This window comes from Lacerta agilis, chromosome 5 (genome assembly GCF_009819535.1).
Source record: "Lacerta agilis isolate rLacAgi1 chromosome 5, rLacAgi1.pri, whole genome shotgun sequence".
Classification (NCBI taxonomy): Eukaryota; Metazoa; Chordata; class Lepidosauria; order Squamata; family Lacertidae; genus Lacerta; species Lacerta agilis.
Genome location: NC_046316.1, coordinates 34,174,368 through 34,195,211, shown reverse-complemented (window position 1 = coordinate 34,195,211; position 20,844 = coordinate 34,174,368). Strand labels below are relative to the sequence as shown.

Genomic DNA, 20,844 nt, shown 5'->3' with positions numbered 1-20,844 from the left:
AAAAAAACCCAACTCAGGCCAAACTAAAGTGTCTTAATGGTTACAAGAAGTTGCCCATACAGTATACGAATTACAATGAACTACGTCCTGTTCCTTGTGCAAGTAACTTAAAAAACAACTGATTGTAACAGAATCCCATTTGATTCCATGGATACTTCCACACATCTATAATATTTGGGGTAGCCTCCACCCCCCATTAAAAAAAGTCCTGTTTGCACTGGGAAATCCTGCTTTGTTATCCCAGCTCAGAATTTTCAGATTTGGAAAATGAACTCAGGTCCCGGGAAGTTTATGCCATCCTAAAATATTTTAGCTTTTGAAGTTCATGGGTCTCTCTGTTGTTTTTGCCTGGACTGCTCTTTCCGCCATTCTGATTGGAAGAAAATCGGATTAAGCTGGTGCCATAAACTCGGCTGCTTGAGAACCTCAAACGTTCCGAGAGCGCCGTTTTTTGCGCATTTGGGTGGGGGACTGCGGGCATTAAACCCTTTGCGTTGGGAACGAACGGAAATGAGGAGGAAATTTGGGCTTCTTTTGAAAACTAACGAACTGACTTAAATTCTGTTTCTTTCCTTTTCGCCCGTTCTGCTTTCAGAATGAAAGACGTGAAGAAGAACAACATCTTCGCCCAGTTCAGGAAGAACGACCGCGACAAACAGAAGCTCATCGAGACGGTGGTGAGGCAGCTACGAGGCTTGGTGAACGGGATGTCCCAGCACTCCTGAACGCCGGGCGTTTCAGGAGACCGGCGGGCGCAGGCCAAAAACTAAGCCTGCGTCTCCCCGGTTAGGGTACTTGCTCCATGGACAACTGGAAAAGATGCTGTGAAAGGGACCGGCCTATGGAAACTGCCGGAGAGAACCTGAGCGTCTGCATTGCTGTCAATTAATGCTATTTTAACAACAACAACTTGTAAAAGGAAAGAAAAAAACCACACACACACACACACACACACACACACACACACACTAGTAGGGGTGGAATGGGGCTGTATATTTACCAAGGCAAAATGCCACATTGTGCATGCAACAGTGGGATTGTAAATAACTTTCTTTGCGGTCTGCGGGCAATGCCTCAAGATTCCCCCCTACCCATTTCCAAATGACTTGGTGGGGGTGAGATTGCCACGCAATCCGCCACTGCTGCTCCCTACACTAACCCCGAGGTCATGTTTCCCAAAACAAGGAACTTTTTCTGTTTCAATAATTGCCTGTCTCTCTAAATATAAATATAAATATTATATATATATATATATTTACACACTCTCTCCTGTATTATTTGTAAATTATTAGCCTTAATTGACCCAACAGGTTTTCTATACCAGATTTTCTTCTTTACTTTTCTTTTCTTTTTTGTAGTGGGGGCAAAAAAGGAGAGGGTTTTCTCTTTTTTGTAGAAGACTTTCCAAACTACCTGAATCAAAACTCCGGCCTTGGTGGTCTTTGAACAACTGGACTTTTCTCCGGTATTTGAGCGACGGGACTTTTATATAGAATTCTTAAAACCCCCCCCCCCCCCAGTTTCCTCTGCCTGTGTAAGGGATAAGGCAGCGGGATGCCAATGTTGTGCGTGTAGTTGTGTAGGTAGGTCTCTCTCTCTCTGTGTCGTCCATCTGGGTGTTTCTAGGACTAGCTATTCCCCACCCCACTCCGTTCCCCTCAATTTTCAACTTCTGCACTGGAGCAGCCTCGTTCGAAACGCAAAGCGAATGTATCCTAAATTCCAAAAAATCAAATGAACCGAGGGACTTGCATCAAGAATGTATCTTTCTTTCCTTCTTTTCATGCGCTCCGTGTATTAAGTTATTTGGACAGTCCCGAATACAGTAATATAAACCTTACCCTCCCTTTGGTGTGGCTTGTTTCATTTTTTTTCTAATGGGGGAATGCTGCGTCTCAGCCTGCTGGACCTTCTCTCATCGGGGTTTCGATCAAACGAATCTCTCCTTCTGACTTCGGCTCAGGCACAGTCGAGATCGTCCGCGCCCTCGGATCTTCCTGCCTGTCCAGGCGGCCTCTACGGTTTGTGGGAGCAACAGCCGCGATTTCAAGGAGTGTGCAACCGTGGAAGATTTTTTCCCCTCCCAGCCAAGTCCACCAGCCTTGGAGATGCGACCGGAAAGTCAGGGCACCTCGGAGCATCTTGCTTATTTTCTCTCTCTCTTTTCTTTTCTTCCCACTCTTTTCTCATTAGAGGAGACAAGATTGAAGCTGCATTCAATCGTGCATTGTTTAGGGAGGAACTCTGGGGGTGTTGGGTTGTGCCTTTTTTTTTTTTAAGGAAGGGATGGGGGCAGCTGCCGGGAGGATCAATCGGAGCCGAAGACAGAGAGCTGTCGCTTCGGGTTTGCTGGCCAAGACCGATGGCCCCCAAAGGGCATGGACGGGGCCAGCCTGGCCTCATCCTCGGAGGGTTTGATCTGCCCTGCGACAAGGCCTCTGCAGCCCACCTTTCCTCATGAGGCAGCCGGGTAAGTTCTTTTGCATCTTAGCGAGGGAGGTCTGCAGATCTGGCGAAAAAGTGGGCCAGTAGTTTGCTGCTGAAGTTCCAGCAATTTGGGGGCGGAATTGGGAATGAGAGGGTCAAATGGGCAACGAAGCTATTCAGGGCAGATAAAAGAAAGTGCCTCTTCACGCTGCGCAAGGATGAGCTATGGAACTCGCTTCCACAGGAGGCAGCGGTGACCTCTATGGCTTTAAAAGAGGACTAGACAAATTCTAAGTTGCCGGTGGCTACTAAGCCATGATGGCTGCGCTCTGCATCCACAGTTGGAGGCAGCAATGCTTCTGAATACCATTTGCTGGAAACCTTAGGAGGGGAGAGGGTTCTTGTGCTCGAATACTGCTTACTGATTTCCCACAGGCATCTGGTTGGCCAATGTGAGAACAGGCTTTCGACCAGGTCCCTAATTGCTCTTATATGCTAAGGACGCGCCTGTAACAATCTTGGCTTTGCAAAGACTCGAGTCAATAGAGCAGCTCAAATCGACGGGTATTTGGCCTTCACAGTCTTGGGAGACGTGATGAGCGCCCCGCGCGCTTGCTTTGCGCCAAGCCGGGCACCTGGAATCATTTCCCCGTTCTTGACAAATGCAGCAGGGAAACTGGCCCTGGAAGGGCGGGGCGGGGTGTAGGATAGATGGATGGAGAGCCAGAGAGTCCCCCTTGACATTAAGTGAAACAGGGAAAGGTGTCTTATGATCTTGACATCCTTCAAGAACTTTGAATGAAGGCAGAGACCCGGGCTTTACGCATCCATGGGGCTGGCAGGCGCTGCAGCGGGGAAAGAGGCACCACGCACTTACGCGTCTCGGTGGGAAAGTGGTGTAGCTTCACTTCACTTCAGCCCCCCCCCCCCACGCTCCAGCACAAAGGACTGATGCTTCTGTGATCTGGATCTCTAAGGGGCAGCCCTATCTGGGAAGTAGAAAATACGCCTTTTTTTTTTTTTTAAAGGACTAGTATTGAGAAAATCCTGTAGCTTTTCCCGCTAATGTCACCCGTTAGGCATTTTTATGTAGTCAAAAGGGCACCACTGGGGCTAGGAAGGTGATTTGAGATAGAGCCCCTTAGCGGGACAAAGCCGGGGTATAAGTATTCTAAATAAATAAGTGCAAAAATCTGGGGACGCAGAGGACAGGACTAAGCAAGTTCAGTGAGTGCGGAACTGGGCTATTGGGAGAGAGGATGGGGTGTGCGGAATGGACCCGCATGTTTCTGGTCCCGCTTGGACTGAACAGGAAAAGAGAAACTGACCGTGCCTTAGGGTTCAAAACTAGTCGTTCAGGTCTTTCCGCCTGAGGTTCTTGTCACCGTCTAAGATGGCCTTTCGCTCGTCGCTTGTGGCCTTCGGGTCTTCTTTCCGCAGGCCATGTCTTTGTGGTTTTTTCGTTGAAGGACTAATAATAATAATAATACAAAAGCAAGTGCAATAAACCTCTACAATATGCAGTAAAGGCGAGATACAATGGGGGGGGGGGAGTCACCAAGCTGCTTGCTTACTGAACTTATCAGCAGGCCCTTGCAGAGCCAGGCAGAGGTCCGGGCCAGGTAGATAATGTGCCCCCCCCCTTTTTTAACCTGGGGATCTCCGAAGTCTTATAAATAAGCAAGTATATAAATAATTTTCACAAAAGTTATGCTGACAAATAATTTTATTTCTAGGCTTGAACCGTATCTGCATATAAAGACAAAATGGAAGATATAGATATACAATAGTGCTTTTTAAAAATACATAGGGAAAATGATTATTTTAAGTATTTACATTTAAATAATGGTGAGCGATGGTGAATATGCTGACCGAGGCCCCCTTTGGAATCGGAGGCCCGGGCCAAGTGGCCCATATGACCCCCGCCCACCCCCCCCCCCACCCCTTTGGGCCTGCTTATCAGCGTTCAATTCCCTTACCGCTACTGTTGCCACAAATGCAACCTAAGACCTTCGCCCACGCAAGAGCATGTGTGTCGTGTTATTTCCTAATTTTATGTTCAATAAAGCAGACGCAAGTTAGCTGGAAGGTGACTTCAGAACGCGGCCGCATTTACTTCGCTAATCTCTCCAGGAGAGCTGTTCCCCTGCTTTTGCCGGTTCCTTGAAGGAATTTTGCCGGCTGCACCCGAGATAAATTTGCTGAGCAATTGCTGCCTTCGAAGCGAATCTCTCCAAAAGAGATGCCTCGCTTCGGCGTCATCCCACCCAGAACTTGGCTGCAAATGCGGCGCAAACCACAGGCATTCTCCGCGCAGCGATTAGAGAACCTTTGCGAATTTCATGGGTGCATATTACTAATATTTGCTAATAAGAGTCACTAGCATTCGTTGTATTAGCGGTGCAGAGTTGGTAGAAGAAACGTCCCCGGTCGAAAGCTGTGTGGATTGGGGCGGGTTGTGTAGTTACTAAGCCTTCCCCGGGACTAACCCTACTTACTACCTCCAAGCTAAGGTAGCTGGAAGTCCGGCCTGCGTAAATGGAGATGGGGCTGGAATCGACCGGCTACAATCCGCATACTGAAGTGAGAAAAGAAGCAGCACAGATTGAAGGTCAGCTCATGGGCGCCTCGCCCCATTGCTACCTGTGGGTGATATTTGGGATAGTTACAGGTAGCCGTGTTAGTCAAAACAAAATAAAATTTTTTTTTTTTCTTCCAGTAGCACCTTAGAGACCAACTAAGTTTGTTCTTGGTATGAGCTTTCGTGTGCATGCACACTTCTTCAGATACACTGAAACAGAAGTCACCAGACCCTTATATATAGTGAGAGAGTGGAGAGGGGTATATTTGAGAGTTAGCAAGCAAAGGCTTTCATCTCCGTCTTCGCCTCTCTCTTTAATATTGCTTGAAATGGCAGTCCCGCCTCTCCTGGAATGACAGGACCCAACTCCGTCGGACTGAAGTAGCCCTGCTTTGCCGTTGCCCACGCGGAGGGAACTTTTACACCCCACCAAAGTAGGCCCAGAGGGGTTATTTCAGGGAGGGACGGGGAAAGACGCGTGGCTTGCCGCCTGCGGCTTCCAATCCACAAAACACCTAAGCATCCTCTTTGGGGCGGCAGAAGAAACCCAGCTGGTTTATTCCATGTACATCGCCCTTGTCCTCCAAGTAGCTGAGGGTGATCTATAGAGGCACTCCCACCCCCAACCTCCTCTCATTTAATCCTCCGAACAACCCTGCAATGTAGCTTAGGGAGAGAATGATTGGCCCAAGACCACCTAGTGAGCGTCGAGCTGAGTGTTCCTGCCTGATCTTCTGTAAACCAGATGTTGACAGACTTCAGGCTGGTGGGATCTGCTTAGGGTTTTTAAACCCGGAGATGCACCAACCGGAGCCAGGAAGCTAGAGGCAACCCCCCACAGCACCTTGGGATCTACTGCCTCTGAAAGTGCAAATAAATTCCTCCCACCAGGTAACAACCTTTGTAGCTTCGTGATAGAGCATCCTTTTACAGGTAGCGGGTTCAATCCGGGTAGACCTGGGAGGGGACTCCTCCCTGGCATTCTGGAGAGCGTCTGCCTGTCAGTGTAGACAATAATGACCTAGATATACCAGTGGTCTGGTTTGGTATAAGATAGATTCCCTGATTTAGAAAGGGCTGGCTGAGGTGAATTAACTGCTTTGTTGTTACCAAGAAGTCTTATTACCCACAGGGCTTTCTGCGCACCCCTGCTCTCAATCAGTATTATGCATGCACACGAAAGCTCATACCAGGAACAAACTCAGTTGGTCTCTAAGGTGCTACTAGAAAGAATTTTCGATTTTGTTTTCAGTATTACAGAGCTGACGTGTGGCGACCCTAAGCCCGCTTACCTGGGAGTAAGCCCCACTGAATTCAAGGGCGGGGGCCCCGACTCATTTATGAGTAGACCTGGCCAGGATTGCCTTAACCGTTCTCAGTAGGGGTGGGGGGCTTATTCCCACGTCTCAGCTCTCCTGCCATAAAGACCTGCATCGCTCCCTGAGCCAGTCCAAGCAGCGCCTTCTGCTTCCAATGAGACGCCTGGTTTTCCAAATCCAGGCGAGGCGGAGAGGTTCCCGGTGGGCTGCTGTTGGGTTACCTGCGAGGCGAGTCTCCCCCTCCCGAGACAGGAGAGGTCCGTCCCATCAGCGCTTTCCTCCTCCCCCCTTTCATCGAGGACCCTCTCAGGCGCCAATCGCAGCGCTTTCGGCCCCCCGTTTTAAATATGCAACGGAGACGTCAGCAGGCGCACCCCCCAGCGAAGGTGACTGGCCAATATCTATATAAATCTGTGCAAGGCACAGAATAGTTTAAAGGGGTGTGCGCAAAGGTTGCTCCCAAAGGGTGAGGGAAGGAGCGCCCGAGCGCAGGCGGTTTTTGACAGCTCGGCAGAGAAGGGGAAACGCGGAGGGGGATGAAGAAGAAGCCTCTCCAGAGTCCTTACTCCACGCGCGAACAGCCTGGGCGGTCAAATCCTCTTTGGATGCCGAGGGGCTGACCGTCGAGAATGGGGCTCGTGGCACTTGCAATTGGGTCCGATGGGCTTGGATCCCGATCCCAGGCACGCCGGTTCTGAGCAGAATGGCCCCCTCTCGCTCCCTGACCGCAAAAGGAAACGACGGTGCGCTGTAGTTTCCCCGATCCTTTCAAATTAGGTTGCGATTCTTTCAGACGCGCAGTGGAAACGGGAAGAGACCCCCCACCGAGGTGAGAGCAATGTGGCTGCGCTGTTGGGCTTCCTTTTATGTTTTGTGGGGTGGGGTGGGGATACACACACACCAGGAGATCCGCGCTACTTGGAGGTCTCCTTGACACCTCCCTCCCGGTTTGAATATCAGGTTTCGCGCGGGCGCACCCGCTTTGGGTCGCAAGCTTTGCGCACGCTTCCTTTAGGGACTTTAATGGACGGGAGGCGAGGAAAAACATATTTGAATATAAAGTGGCATTTTGGGGATGCGTTGGCTTCTTTGCTTCCTGTATGGTGAATTGAGCCCACCTCTATGGGAATCCTAATCCGGAGTAGGATGCCCTGGTATCTGTTAGCAGAGAGTTGACTGCGATTTTCCCTTTCCAATATCCCCTTTCTCTCTCCCTCTCCAGCTGAAGCCACAGTCGGCCAGTGAATTCCGCCGAGCGATGCTGCCCAGCCCGAGCGCGAAGATGCTGCCGCAGGTTGCAACCTCTGAGGATGCGCTCTCCTGGCTGGAGGCTGCGCTGGCCACCTGCCTGGCGGTGGCCTTCCTGCTGGTGCTGGCGCGGCACCTGTGGGCGCTGCGCTGGAGCTTGAGCCGAGACCGCGCCAGCACCCTGCCACTGCCCAAGGGCTCCATGGGTTGGCCCTTCTTCGGCGAGACGCTGCATTGGCTGGTCCAGGTGAGCATCGGGGCGACGGCAGGCAGGGCAGGGTGGAGGTGGAGGTGAAGGACGAGCCGCCTGGGCCGAGGGCGGGGGCTCAGCCCAGAGGCACTCTGCACATGGTCAGGGCGCTGAAAAAGAGTTCTAGCGAGGGTGTCCCGTTCAAAGGAAGGTCCTACCGCTAGTCGCCCATTTTTCAGGATGGGAAAACAAAAGTCCTCGAGCTGGAGGGGCTGGGGACTGGGCAAATCAGGGATAGCTCTGTCGGCAGAGCAAGCATGAGACTCATAATCTCAGGGTCGTGGGTTCCTACATTGCAGGGAATCTGACTACATGGCCTTTGTGGTCCCTTCCAACTCTACAATTGTATGATTTTATGACGTGTTTGCTCTGCTGTCAGTTCAGTGGGATTTATTCTCAAGCAGTTGCGCCTAAGGCTGTATCACTTCCAGAGGTGTTCCTCAATATAGAGAGGAAAGCACTTTTGTGAGGCTCAGAGACACTCTTCACATGTCCCAGGATTGAAGTTTGGGAATCATAATAAACCGATTCCCCCTTTGAAAAGGCGCTCTGAATCCACTCGGAAGCGATCTCGGGCCGATGGTGCTCTTTCTCTGGGACCGGGATATGTTTGACACAAAGAAGCAGCTGCTGCGAGGACTCAGCCCAGTGGGGAAAGCGCTCTTCACATGCTTAGAGACAAACTGTCTGCGAAGCTTGAGTCCAGGCCTTGGTCTGCATTCCTCTCTTTATCTGACTGGCTGTGCAGGGTTCCAGCTTCCACAGCTCCCGGCGACAGAGATACGGTGCCGTGTTCAAGACGCACCTGCTGGGCAAGCCGGTGATCCGCGTGAGCGGCGCCGACAACGTGCGCAAGATCCTGCTGGGAGAGCACAGCCTGGTGAGCGCCCAGTGGCCGCTCAGCACCCAGATCCTGCTGGGCTCGCACACCCTCCTCAACGCCAGCGCCGAGGCGCACCGCCAGCGCAGGAAGGTAGGGGGCTGAGGCGCGCGTCGCTGCGGAGGGAAACCTTGGCCGCCGAGCCTGAAACCGCGCGGGTCCTACCTATAGGCGCCCTCTGGGGAAGAGCAGGCAGCTCGCTAGCATTCATCTCCCCCTTACAGGTGTTGTTGGGCCCCCACTGCCATCAGCTTCAACCAGCATGGCCAATGACGAGGAACCATGAAAGATGCGATCCAACAATATCTAAGGGTGGGGAGCCCTTTAGCTAAAATCTGGCAGTCAAAGTTTGTGTTAGGGGCTGTCGCAGACTGCAGTAGCCACTCCACGCAAAGGTTTAGGACCAGCGCCTTACGCAATTCTCTTGGTTGCTGCTAGGACTATACCACTTAGGTCCACTGCTGGTGGCTGGGGTTGCATTCCTTCTCTCTCTTTCTCATATAACTGAACACAGGCAACGCCTCCCTGCTTAGGAAAGTTTCCCCACCCCATAGCTCAGCATTCAAACACGCGCAAAGTGGTATAGTCCGGGGAAGAATCTCGGCGGTTCTGGTGTTTGTATCGACTGGCCCATTCAAGAGACCAGAATGGGGGAAAGAACTGGGGAACTGGTGAAGGGGAAAAAATGGGTCTGGGACTTTGGGGCACGATGCCCCTAGTAGCGACCCCCCCCCCAATCTTAAATCGCCCGACGCGATTCTCTCCCTTCTCTTTTCGCTGCATCAGATCCTGGCCAGAGTCTTCAGCCGCGCCGCCCTGGAGAGCTACCTGCCCCGCATCCAGAAGGTGGTGCGCTGGGAGTTGCGCGGCTGGTGCCAGCAGCCGGGTCCCGTCGCCGTCTATTCTTCCGCCAAGACCTTGACTTTCCGCATTGCCGCGCGGATCCTGCTGGGACTAAGCCTGGAGGAGAAGCAGTTCAAGGAGCTGGCTGGGGCCTTTGAGCAGCTGGTGGAGAATCTCTTCTCCTTGCCGCTCAACATCCCCTTCAGCGGGCTGCGGAAGGTAGGGCTGCGTGTGCATGTGTGTGTGTCCCCATCCTCATCATTGCCATCCAAAGGACTAACTCCGACCATGATCACTTATCTCCTATCCATTCTGAAGTCCCGCTAATGCCACTGATGAGCGCAGAATCCTAGAACCCCTGGTCTAAAGTGTGTTTATGGCTGTATCCCTACCCTTTACATAGGATAGACCTTATTTATTACTATACCTGTATTTCACATCTTTGTAGGCCGCCTTTCAAGACTATGGGTGTCCCAAGGCGGCTTTCCTCAATAGCAAGTATTAAAGTGAGTGAAAGACCCCTTTCTGGCCTATTTGGGGGGTCGGAGATGGGGTGAGGCTCTGGCTTTGAGCTCTCGGGAGCCCCATCCTCGATTCAGACCAAGTAGCTGGAATAATTTTCTGCTGGAAAGGTATTCTGCATCTGCTCAGAGGCACCTTGCACCTCTTGCTTATTTGTTTGTGTAAAGGTAAAGGGACCCCTGACCATTAGGTCCAGTCGTGTCCGACTCTGGGGTTGCGGTGCTCATCTTGCGTTACTGGCCGAGGGAGCCACCATACAGCTTCCGGGTCATGTGGCCAGAGAGCAGCGCAGGGAAACGCCTTTGTTTGTGTAGGCTATTTTAAATCCCTCGCTTTCCCCCCAAGCAGGACGCAATTAAGTTTTATAGCACAAATGAGACAGCAATCAATCTCTAAAGGCACAAAATCCCAATTAAAACAATAACTACCTGCCTATTCTAAAGCCTTTGAAAAGGAAGGTTTTCATTTACTGTAAATGGATTTAATATTCACATGCGTTGCAACATGATATGTTCAGCTGCAGATTGACTCTAATATAGAATGAACGGTGCGAAATTCAGTTTGAAAAGTCTGAATTGCCCAGGATGTCCATCTTAAAAGGAACAAACTCCGGCATCTGTCGCATCGTACTGGAACACTGATCGCAGCTTAGGGGGCCACCACAAAAAAGGCTCTTTCTGCCTGACAAGCGGCAGGACCACAAATTGGTTCTCATCCCCAGATCGGAAAGGTCAGGGGGGAGCGCTGCCTGGACCTGAGCAGTGTCTTGCATTTAGCCCCCAAACGATTCGGAACCCAGCGGAGCCCATAAAGAACAGGTGCCAGTTCTAACCTGAGCGACAGGCTACTGGGCAGGCTGAGCTCTTTACTGGTCCAGATTCAAAGCCTGATCGAAGCCACCCGGTTCCTTGCAGCGGAGCAGTTTCTGTGACTTCTGCTCAAGACCTTTATTGGCTGTGAAGGGATTTTGGCGGTGCCCTTGGACGCGGGTCGCGCAGTGCCGACCACCTCTCCTCTAAAACTAGGTCCCTTTGAATTCAATGCGTCTTGGTCTCTTTGAATTCACTGGGTCTTACTCCCAGGTAAACAGAGATTTATGACTGCAGACTAAGGATCCCGTTGAATTCAACAGGACTTACTTCTGAGTAGACCTACGCCAAGTTTCACTGCTCATTGGGCCTTATTTATTGATTTCCCAGGTCCACAGGATCGCAGCCTAAGGCTCTCTCATCAGACACCCACACACCCACCAGCGCGTTTCGTAGAAATCCATTGAGTTCCCCCGACAAGTAAAGCAATAATCCAAAACAGCATTCTTTGAGTTGGAAGTAAATCCCATTTGAACTCTTTCCTTCGGAGTTAAGAGGATCGCATTGCACAAAAGGCAGGAACAAGCTGCGTCCTGCGGAGTAAAGACATCGTCAATGCAGAGTGCCTTTGTACGGTCACGGTGGCTGCCTTGGTGGCGGAGGAAAAGGCATTGAGATCTCCTCGAATATCTCCCCCTTTCTCCTTTTTTTTTGTTTCCAGAAAGTCGTTCACGCCCGATCCATTTAAACACTGTCTCATCCGTGCTCCCATTGCACTGGCTGCAACGCCTTACAATTTAAGGCTTTAAACGATTCCCTTCCTGGTATAATTTGGGATTGTTCACATAAACACACTCAAGGATAGCTCAAGTTTGGGCCAGGTGTAGTGCCATTTATTTGGCTTTTTCTTTAGCAACCAATGGCCTTTCAGGATCTCGGATTCCTCCACCCCCACCGCTGGAGTTCCCGGCTTCCTCTTATTGTTCACTTTTTCAAAATTTGGCAGCTCAGCGGCTGAAGGCTTTGCGATCCTCGGGATTTCCTTTCTCACTGCACTGATTATGGGTTTCGTTGGGCGGGGATTGACAGGAACTTTCCCCATTTCAGCGAAGGAAGAGGATATATTAAGCGCCGCTTCTAATTATAATGAGCTCCTACCCGGAGAAGTACGGTAAAAGATTGCCTGAACGTTCCAAGCAATAAGCCACTTCTGAGTTCTTCGGCCTCCAAAGGCGCTAGGCCTGTGTGTGTATGTGTCTGCATCTGTGCCTTTCTCCTTAGCCATTGCTGTTTTTTATCTGAACCCTTCAGGGAATAAAGGCCAGGAATCTGCTACACGAGTACATGGAGAAAGCCATCTCCAAGAAACTGAAGCAGAAGGATCCTGAGGCTCACAGCGATGCTCTGGATTTCATTATCAACAGTGCCAAGGAGCATGGCAAAGAATTTACCATGCAGGAGCTGAAGGTAACTCCCTTTAAGCCTCCTGGAGAGGCCACAGTTGTCCCCTAGCTCATACAAGCAAACATGGTCCTTTCCAAAATGACCTGGGACATGTAAAGAAGTAATAAAGGTGTAAGTGCCTCTGATCGTGTGCAAAGGTCATTTCTGTAGGTCCACCCCACACAGTCTACAAGCAGGACATTATCATAGGACTTCCAAGCAGCTGATAAGACTCTCTTTCCAAGTTAGAGTTCCAACCATATTATGGAAATAATAACCATATATAATGAAATAATTATTCCCACTCTGTCTGGCATGATCTTTGCTCTGCATCTTTTCTGTGGTGTTCAGTTAACTCACATTGACTTTGAACCAGGCATTGATCAGGATCATGCCCATTTGTTTATTATGGTTGTATTACGCTTTTCCTTTGGGAAATTCAAAGTGGTGTCTTGGCAGTACACACAAAGAATCCTGGGAACTGTGGTTTTTAACCTTTCACAAAACTGCAATTCCTAGCACCCTTGACAAATTACCGGTACATCCTCCAGGATGCTTTGTGAGGGAGAAATGAGTTGCTTAGCTCTAGCACTGTGACAGCATCCTGTTATCTCAAACCGATGAATGTCAATACTGCACCCAGAACTCATTGTGGTGACTGCAGTCCTCTCCCACTTGCCACAGGGACAGATGGGTTTCACTGGGTGGGACTGACAGAAGGAGAACTTTCCTAATTTCAGCTAAGGAAGGGAATATTTTGAGTGCTGAATCTGGTGTCTGGAGATCTGATACGGCCTCCTGCACTTATCCTGAATAGAATCCAGGGCTTAGGGTCACCATATTTCAAAAAGTAAAAACCAGGACAGCCTAAGCTTTTTTGAAGGCATTTTTTGGAACAATTTAACCCCCATTGCCAGTTTTCCAGGACATTTGACCGATTTCCAAAAAATAATCCAGGATGCAATTTTCGGAGGCAAAATCCAGGACATGTCCTGGGAAATCAGGAGGCATGGCAGCCCTACAAGACTGGGTGTGCAGATTTTTGCAGCAAATGGTTTGAAGTGGAGTTTATTTGATTGCTCTACACCAGATCTCTTTCTCCACATATCCATATTGAATTGAATTATTATAATATGCAGCCTTGAGCAGAAGCTATTTTTGTTTGAAAATAGGGCCGATTCAGTACAGTCCCAAACACACTTTAGGGGAAGAGGTAAGAAATCAGTTTCAAAGAAGTGAGGCTTCTTTCTGTGACTCTGATCACTTGCCTCTGATCACCCATCAGGAACCACATCAATAGGAGTAATCTTTAAAGCACAGGATACAGTTGGGGATTGTGCTGTTTTTATTTTTATTTTAAGTCATTCTTGTGACAATTGAAATCGATTGGAATGGTCAGAGTAAGTGTTTCCAGGATCCAAACGATAAACAGAACCACATGAGCTGGTTGATGGGATTCCATATGACATAAGCAGCTGTCTAAACTAGAAAGGCCTCTTTCCAGACAATGAAGTATGTGCGATGCCATGCTGACTCCGCTGTAATAGGTGGTGACTTCACTGGTGTCAACGATTACCCATCTGCATGGCTATTTTGGCAAATTGGCTTTGCTAGGATTGTGTGTGAATTGGTCTATTCTGTAAACCAGAGATGGGGAACCTGCAGCTTCCAGATGTTGTTGGACTCCCATCTTCCCCAGCCAGTGTGTCCAAAGGTCAGAGATGATAGGACAGGCACCCCCAACCTGCGGCACTCCAGATGTTTTGGCCTGCAACTCCCATGATCCCTAGCTAACAGGACCAGTGGTCAGGGATGATGGGAATTGTAGTCCAAAACATCTGGAGGGCTGAAGGTTGGGGATGCATGTGATAGGTGTCACCCAGCAACATCTGGAGAGCCACAAGTTCCCCACTTCTCCTGTGAATATAAAAAGAGATTGATTGGAGCACACATAATTTTCATATGTTCTTTTCAGCATAAAGAAAAACTTTTCAACATTTGTTGCTACTTGGGTATATCATTGTTTAAACCAGGCTCCCTCAAACTCGGCCCTCCAGATGTTTTTGGCCTACCCATGATCCCTAGCTAGCAGGACCAGTGGTCAGGGATGATGGGAATTGTAGTCTCAAAACACCTGTCACCAAAGCACCAAAACTGTCACCTCAACAATTTCTTACGGATGCTCCTGTTTTCCAGGCCAGGTTGGAATCAAAAAAATGATGCAAGTTTTCTGGTTTCCCCCACCTTGAAAGCTCTATCAATGTTACACTTGAATTTGAATTCTAATCACAATGTGTGTTCCTGCCTGGCTTGGATGCACAAGTAGACTCTGTCATAAACGGCTTGTGGGTGTCATGCCAAAAAAAGGAGTATTTAATCTCTCTCCCAATGGCTTATCTTGCAGGAGTCTGCAATTGAATTGATCTTTGCTGCTTTCTTCACCACCGCCAGTGCTACTACTTCCATGATCCTCCTGTTGCTGAAACACCCCTTGGTCATAAAAAAGATCCAGCAGGAGCTGGTGTCCCATGATCTCACCGGGCAGTGCCATTGCCTCGCTGCAGGAGATTCTTTGACAAACCATCAGTCTTGCCCAGAGACTCTGGTCATTCATGGAAAAGAGAACAAAGACGGGGATTCCAATCTGCCTCTTCGACCCAGGCCGGAAGGAGAACTAGACAGAGAGACCAAGAGGGAAGACAGAGCCCCTAAGTTGGGTCCCATTGCTAGAGCAGCCCAAGGAACTGTCCATGGGCCTCCAAACTGCCCTTGCTCAGCACCGAAACAAGAAGAAGCAAGCCAAGTCCTCGGCGAGCTGGAAAGACATGAGCACTATTGTCAGTCTTACTTGACTCTGGAGAAGATGAGCTGCCTGCGGTACTTGGATTGCGTCATCAAGGAAGTGCTGCGTTTGCTGCCCCCAGTGTCCGGAGGCTATAGGACAGCCTTACAAACCTTTGAACTGGATGTGAGTTGTGTGGCTTGCTGCGTGGGTTGCTTTTGTGGATGTGCATGGAATTTGGGCTGGGCTGAGTTGGGTTTCACACGGTTAGTCTGACCACTTCATAGGGGCCATGGCAGCCACCTTTATAGGGACCATGGGAGCCATGGGAAACACCCTCCTTTCCCAGTGATGTTATGTGTTTATCCTACTTTGGGACAGAAGATGTTGCAAGAAACAACAGGGGCACTTGGGGTTCACAATTTAGAAACCTAATGGCCCCGGGGGTTTGTTGTGAGAAAGTATGTTTGATAGAGTGCAGAAACTGGAATTAGGGGGGGGGAGCAGGGAAGCATGGGAAAGATACAATGAACAAGAGACCCCAGCTAACTGGGATGGCTTTTGAGAATGAAAGGAGTTGTGAAGAAGGTCCCATCAAGTTTCAGTGGATAAACCATAGAACTGATTACTGAGACAAGTGCTTTAAGAGATAGACAGCTGGGGATTGGTAGGGTGCAATTGTTCAGGTCTCCAAAATGAATATGGCAACCTTGGATGTTCATTAGACTAATGAGCAGGATTGCTGCCATTACAAGTATTGCAATTGGAGTATCTATTGGGGAGAGGAGTGGTTGACGAAGGAAGCTGTGCTTGGAGAATGTTTAACAATTCATAAGATGAAAGATTGCTGCAACTGTGTTTCCCACAAAGTACTGGATTTAACATCAGCGTTAACAGGGACCTAACTCTCCGTGGCTGCAACAAACTCCTCATAGTTATAATTTTCTAGGCGATTCTGCCTCAAGCTGTGGCTCACAGAACTACCAAACTGCTCTTTTCATCAGCTCAAATACCATTTAAAGTAAAATTGATTGCAGGCATGAAAGAGGAAATTGCTCCCTTTACAAAAAAAAAAACACAACAAAAACATTCATGCCAAATCAATGACCTCTTGTGCAGGACATGGAGTACTAGTCTCATTTATATATTTAAATAAACTCCCAGAAAAGTGTGGGCTCTGGATCAAGCCTCATCATGTTGTTATAGCATCAAATAGAAGGTGCTGTCCAGTATGTATTTATTTAGCAAAATGTACATACGACTTGATTGTCACAAAACCTCAAAGCAACAAATAGCACAACATGCTTGTTAAATTGCCTTTGGCTGCCTGCATATGTGCAGGTAGGTGAGAAAGTGTGGTAATGTGCATCCGAGAGTTGTACACCCCTTGAATATTGACATAGGCTGTTGACCTATCTAGTTGGGCTTCAGGCAGAGGTCTTCCCCAGCCCTGCTGCCTCAAATCACTTTTTAGTTATGCCTCACCGATAATGGGAGCTGTCACACTGCATAAGAATTAAATTATGTGCCAAATATTGTAAGCATTGCTGCAGAGCAGTCCTTAGGTGCTGTGTCAGCTAGATTCATTCTTGCCTGGCTCTTACACTGTTCGGATTAGCATGCTCTCAAGGTGTTGCAAGACCCACACCCTTCATCAAAGATAGAGGTGATTTGGAGGGGGGGGGAAATAACAGGTTTTCTGTCAAATACTTGTTGCATACCCATTTCTATTCGACTGTTAAACGGGATTTTGAATACTTCAGTGTACGTTCCCTGCAGTTGTGATTCACACATCACTGAAACCATGGTATTTGTGCACCGCCCATTATAGGTCTCTTAACATCTTAATAGGCTTGAGCTTCTGCTCAAGGGTAATGGTACGGGTGAGTTGAATTTGTGAGGCTTCCTCAAAGATGGGGGCCTGTCCTTGTGGATGCTCTAGTCTAGAAGCCACTTCCTTTCTCCTTCCCTTTGCAGGCTGCCCTCTGCAGATTGCTGTCTCTGGTGCTGATTTTGTTGTCTTCCCTCCTGCAGGGCTGCCAGATTCCCAAGGGCTGGAGCGTGATGTACAGTATTCGGGACACGCACGAGACCGCCAGCATCTATCAGAGTCCACCAGACATGTTTGACCCGGAGCGGTTTTGGGTGCCACAGGAGGAACGGGAAGACCACAAAGGAGCTGGCCCCGCCCGCTTTCACTATATCCCCTTTGGTGGGGGAGTCCGAAATTGCATAGGCAAAGAACTGGCCCAGATGGTCCTCAAGTTGCTTGCTATTGAACTGGTCAGCACAGCCCGCTGGGAGCTGGCCACAGCACACTTCCCTAAGATGCAAACCGTGCCTATTGTGCACCCGGTGGATGGCCTGCAGCTCTATTTCCATCCTCTGAAGCAGGGAAGAGAAAGCAGCGGAACCAGCAAGACAGAGACTTGAGAACCGTAAACTTCACACGCATTCCAGCTGAGGATCGTGGCAGAACATGTTTCCAGGACAAAACATCCGTCCTCTCCCAGTGTAGGTTTTTTTCAGCTGGTGCAAGCCCATTCCCTGTATGTTGGTTGTGGGAGGGGAAAGGATGAAGTCCCTGCCTGTGGTCCTTAATGGGCTGCGAGTTTCCTATTAGCATCCATTCAGAGACATGCATCTTTCTTAGTTGCACTTTTTGTTTGTTTGTTTGTGTGTGTGTGTGATGCCACTTTGGGATCTGGTTAGAGAAATCACGGTCCAAAGTTAGATGTCTCAGAAGGAATCCTAGGAAACATTGTTGTCAGTTGTCTATTAGGAGAAGCAAAGGATGTGTAGGTCAAGTAGGTCTTGTGTAGGTCAAGTAGAGGGTTTGTTACCTGAGAGTGTTCTGCATTGGTGGTAGACCTAACCTGCTCCTGGAAATGATTCCTCAGAGCTGCTCGCAGCTTAGGACAAGATCGCTCCTCTGTTATCACAATGTAGTGGTAGGTCTGTTCCTGATGGGAAGGAAAGTCAATCAACCACTTGCCTGACAAATAGATATGCTGTAAGTATATCGCAAGGCAGGCATGGCAACTGTCAGATGAGTGGTGGTGGTAGTGCCTATCAGAGGGCAGGTGAAGGAGAAGATGGTATGTGGATACATATACAGGTCTACTGGGATTGCAGCCTGATTCATCTGCCGGACTGCATTGCTATTGGCTGGTCTTAATTTCACATCATTTAGAAATGCAGACTTGTTATGGATTTAGGATGCTAGGCTATTAGGAGAAATATGGGGAGGATTTCTTAGGTATGGTTTGCATACATGTTATTCGATTTCTTATTTCTTCATACTTCATCGCTGAATGTATGAGCCAACTCCATTGAAAACATTGAGGTGATATATAGATCCTGTTTTCTGGCCTTCTGACCTGTGATGGCTCCTTGGCAAATTCAAGTCATTAGACAATGATCATGCACTTAATCAAGCTTCACTTGGTCATTGGTCTGCTCAAGATGCTCTCTAGAAGCTCACACCAAACTGCCAACAGGGTACAGTTCCCACGATGATGGCACTCTGTCATCCCCCCCAAAAAACCCAGTTGAAATAGCAGTGGTTGGGTTTAAATTAGTTCCAACTCACAAACCAACTGGTTTGTGGATCATGGCTTATGAGTACATACCTTTAATTCTGTACCCCTGTTCATTATAGGCCAATGCTGTGTATTGTATAAAATCTCTTATTCCTGAGTCGTGTCTCTGAAGTCCTCTGGAAATCTTTTGGCTCAAGAGTGCTTTTAGTGCCCCCCTCTAGCTGATTATGAAAGCACTTCATAGAAATGGGAAAAAATGTGAGTGGGTTATGTTGCTGGTGTGAACCAAGGAGGAGTGGATAGTGGAATTGTAGAAGTGAAGAGGTATATGTGGTTAATCTGTCTAAATTTCAACCTGCGGACAAGCTCCCATGCAAATATCCAAGTGTGTAGGTTGCTGCTTTAGTGACATGGGTTGGACAAAATGTCTTGGTAGCTTACAATATTGCAATAGCATCTTCCGTTTCCAATGGATATCTGCTTAAAGCTACTCCTAGGAATTGCCATCTCTAGTGGCCCATGGATTGTGGCATTTAGGATAACTTGAGAAGAAGAAAACCAGGCTGCTGGCCGTGAATTAAAAACTCAGAAGGAAGTGTTGTTGTTGTTGTTGTTTTTTAAGGAAACATGCAGGCGATAAGAATCTGCGATGTGCAAGGCTGCAATGGGCATTCCTATTACAGTGGTACCTCAGTTTACGAACTTAATCAGTTCCAGAAGCCCATTGTTAAACTGAAACCATTCTTAAACCAAGGTGTGCTTTCCACAATGAGGCCTCTTGCCTCCGGTGCCCTTCCACCGTTCAGATTCCGGTCTTAGACCGAGGTAAAGTAAGCAAACCGGGACACTAGTTCCGGTTTTGTGGAATTTGTAAACCAAATCGTTCATATACAGGGCTGTTCTTAAACCAAGGTACTGCTGTACTTGTAGACAGCAAGAAATATGGTACTGTCTTGTTAGGGGCTTTGTTCTTGCTGTACACCTGTACACACTTCACGTTTCAGGTGGGGGTTACTTGATTAAATGCTATTCCATACAAAAACAAAGCAAAGCAAAAAACTGGCATGTCTGATAGAAGGCTAGCCTAGAACGCTTGTTTTTGATATGTCAATTTTCTATGCACATGACATTTTTTTGAATTGAGGAACTTTTAATCATGTGGGCTCCCCCTGCCAGCAGTCCGAAGTAGTGCAGTCCAGGCACATGTTTGCCACCTCCTTGAGAACAAGGCCTTCCTTATAAGCAGCACTTCAAATGTGTTCTTGTAATTCTGTCTTCCCTTAGGATGTATACATCTCAAGTAGCCTAGATGCATCAGATGTTGTATAGTGGTGTTGTATGTTCAACATTGTACTGTGGTGACCACCATGCTGCTGCAGACTAGCAATAAACATTTGAGGTAACTCTGTTGTAGAGAACATAAGCCCCCAGGTGAAATTCTGTACAAGTTTTCACCAGGGACAAGATCTTTCCGGAACGAACCATGTCAGAAAGATGTCCTGTCCAGTTTTGTTTATTAAAAATGTTTGTCACAACACACTGAGTAGTTGAGAGCTGGACTTGCCTTGGAACATTCCAATAAGAACTTCATCTGGTTTTTGAGCCAGAACAGCCATTAACCTTGCCAAAATCATGCCTTAGGAAACACAAGAACACAAGAAGAGCCCACTGAAACAGGCCAATGGCTCATCTGGTCCAGCTTCCTGTTCTCAGAGTCGTCAACCAGATGTATTCCCTTCTCAGGGAAGACCTGAGAAATAATCTCTGTTAACAGTGGCTGACATTCACAAAAAAATGGTCCTTGTTGTATACTGACAAAGCAAGAGGATTTTAATTTGAGTCAAAAGTACTACGAGAAGGAAAGTTTGGCTGATTCACATTGCAATTCTAACCATGTGTTCTCAGAAGTAAGTCCCATTGAATTAAATGGGTCTTATGCACAGGTTAGTTGGGGCTGGATAGCAGCCTTAATTCTCAAGAAAGCCCATCTATCATTGCAGCAATGACAAAGGCTGGTCTTCTAAAGACCATTGGAGCGATTTATTCTCAACAGAAAACAAAATTTTACATTATTCTGACAACTATTGAAATTAGTTCAGGTGTTCACAGGACAGTCTGTGTTAACAGCAGAAGGGCACATTCTCCCTTATGTGAAATATGAGGAAATGCAGCTTTTAAAATATTGAACTTTTTTCCCC

The 20,844-nt window shown here is 48.3% G+C and overlaps 2 protein-coding genes and 1 long non-coding RNA gene across 8 annotated transcripts in view; 2 read left to right on the top strand and 1 right to left on the bottom strand.

The window, feature by feature from the left end:
• EXOC6 (exocyst complex component 6) overlaps positions 1-1,371 on the top strand; it is a 92,696-nt gene extending 91,325 nt beyond the window's left edge. For all 6 annotated transcript variants that reach the window (XM_033149275.1, XM_033149273.1, XM_033149276.1 and 3 more), the window contains one exon: positions 596-1,371. In XM_033149275.1, the coding sequence (XP_033005166.1) occupies positions 596-725 (130 nt within the window). In that variant the 3' untranslated portion in view covers positions 726-1,371. The remainder of the gene's footprint in view (positions 1-595) is intronic.
• Positions 741-2,179, bottom strand: LOC117046841. Its single transcript, XR_004426625.1, has 2 exons — positions 1,842-2,179; positions 741-839 (listed from the first exon to the last, which is right to left on the bottom strand). It is a non-coding gene; the product is annotated as an uncharacterized LOC117046841 (long non-coding RNA).
• A 191-nt stretch (positions 2,180-2,370) lies between these two features.
• On the top strand, positions 2,371-18,228 carry LOC117046840 (cytochrome P450 26C1). Its single transcript, XM_033149280.1, has 7 exons — positions 2,371-2,470; positions 7,550-7,822; positions 8,574-8,798; positions 9,492-9,767; positions 12,191-12,346; positions 14,727-15,290; positions 17,139-18,228. Exons 2-7 carry the CDS (start codon positions 7,586-7,588, stop codon positions 17,535-17,537), a joined length of 1,857 nt encoding a protein of 618 aa, XP_033005171.1. The 5' UTR covers positions 2,371-2,470; positions 7,550-7,585; the 3' UTR covers positions 17,538-18,228.
• The last annotated feature ends 2,616 nt before the right edge of the window (positions 18,229-20,844 follow it).

What these genes read in the sequence shown, in the direction of transcription:
- LOC117046840 (XM_033149280.1), top strand. Translation starts at nt 7,586, where the DNA reads ATGCTGCCCAGCCCGAGCGCGAAGATGCTGCCGCAGGTTGCAACCTCT. An exon ending in CCTTCAGCGGGCTGCGGAAG is followed by an intron (nt 9,768 to 12,190) that starts GTAGGGCTGCGT and finishes TGAACCCTTCAG; the next exon opens with GGAATAAAGGCCAGGAATCT. An exon ending in TTACCATGCAGGAGCTGAAG is followed by an intron (nt 12,347 to 14,726) that starts GTAACTCCCTTT and finishes CTTATCTTGCAG; the next exon opens with GAGTCTGCAATTGAATTGAT.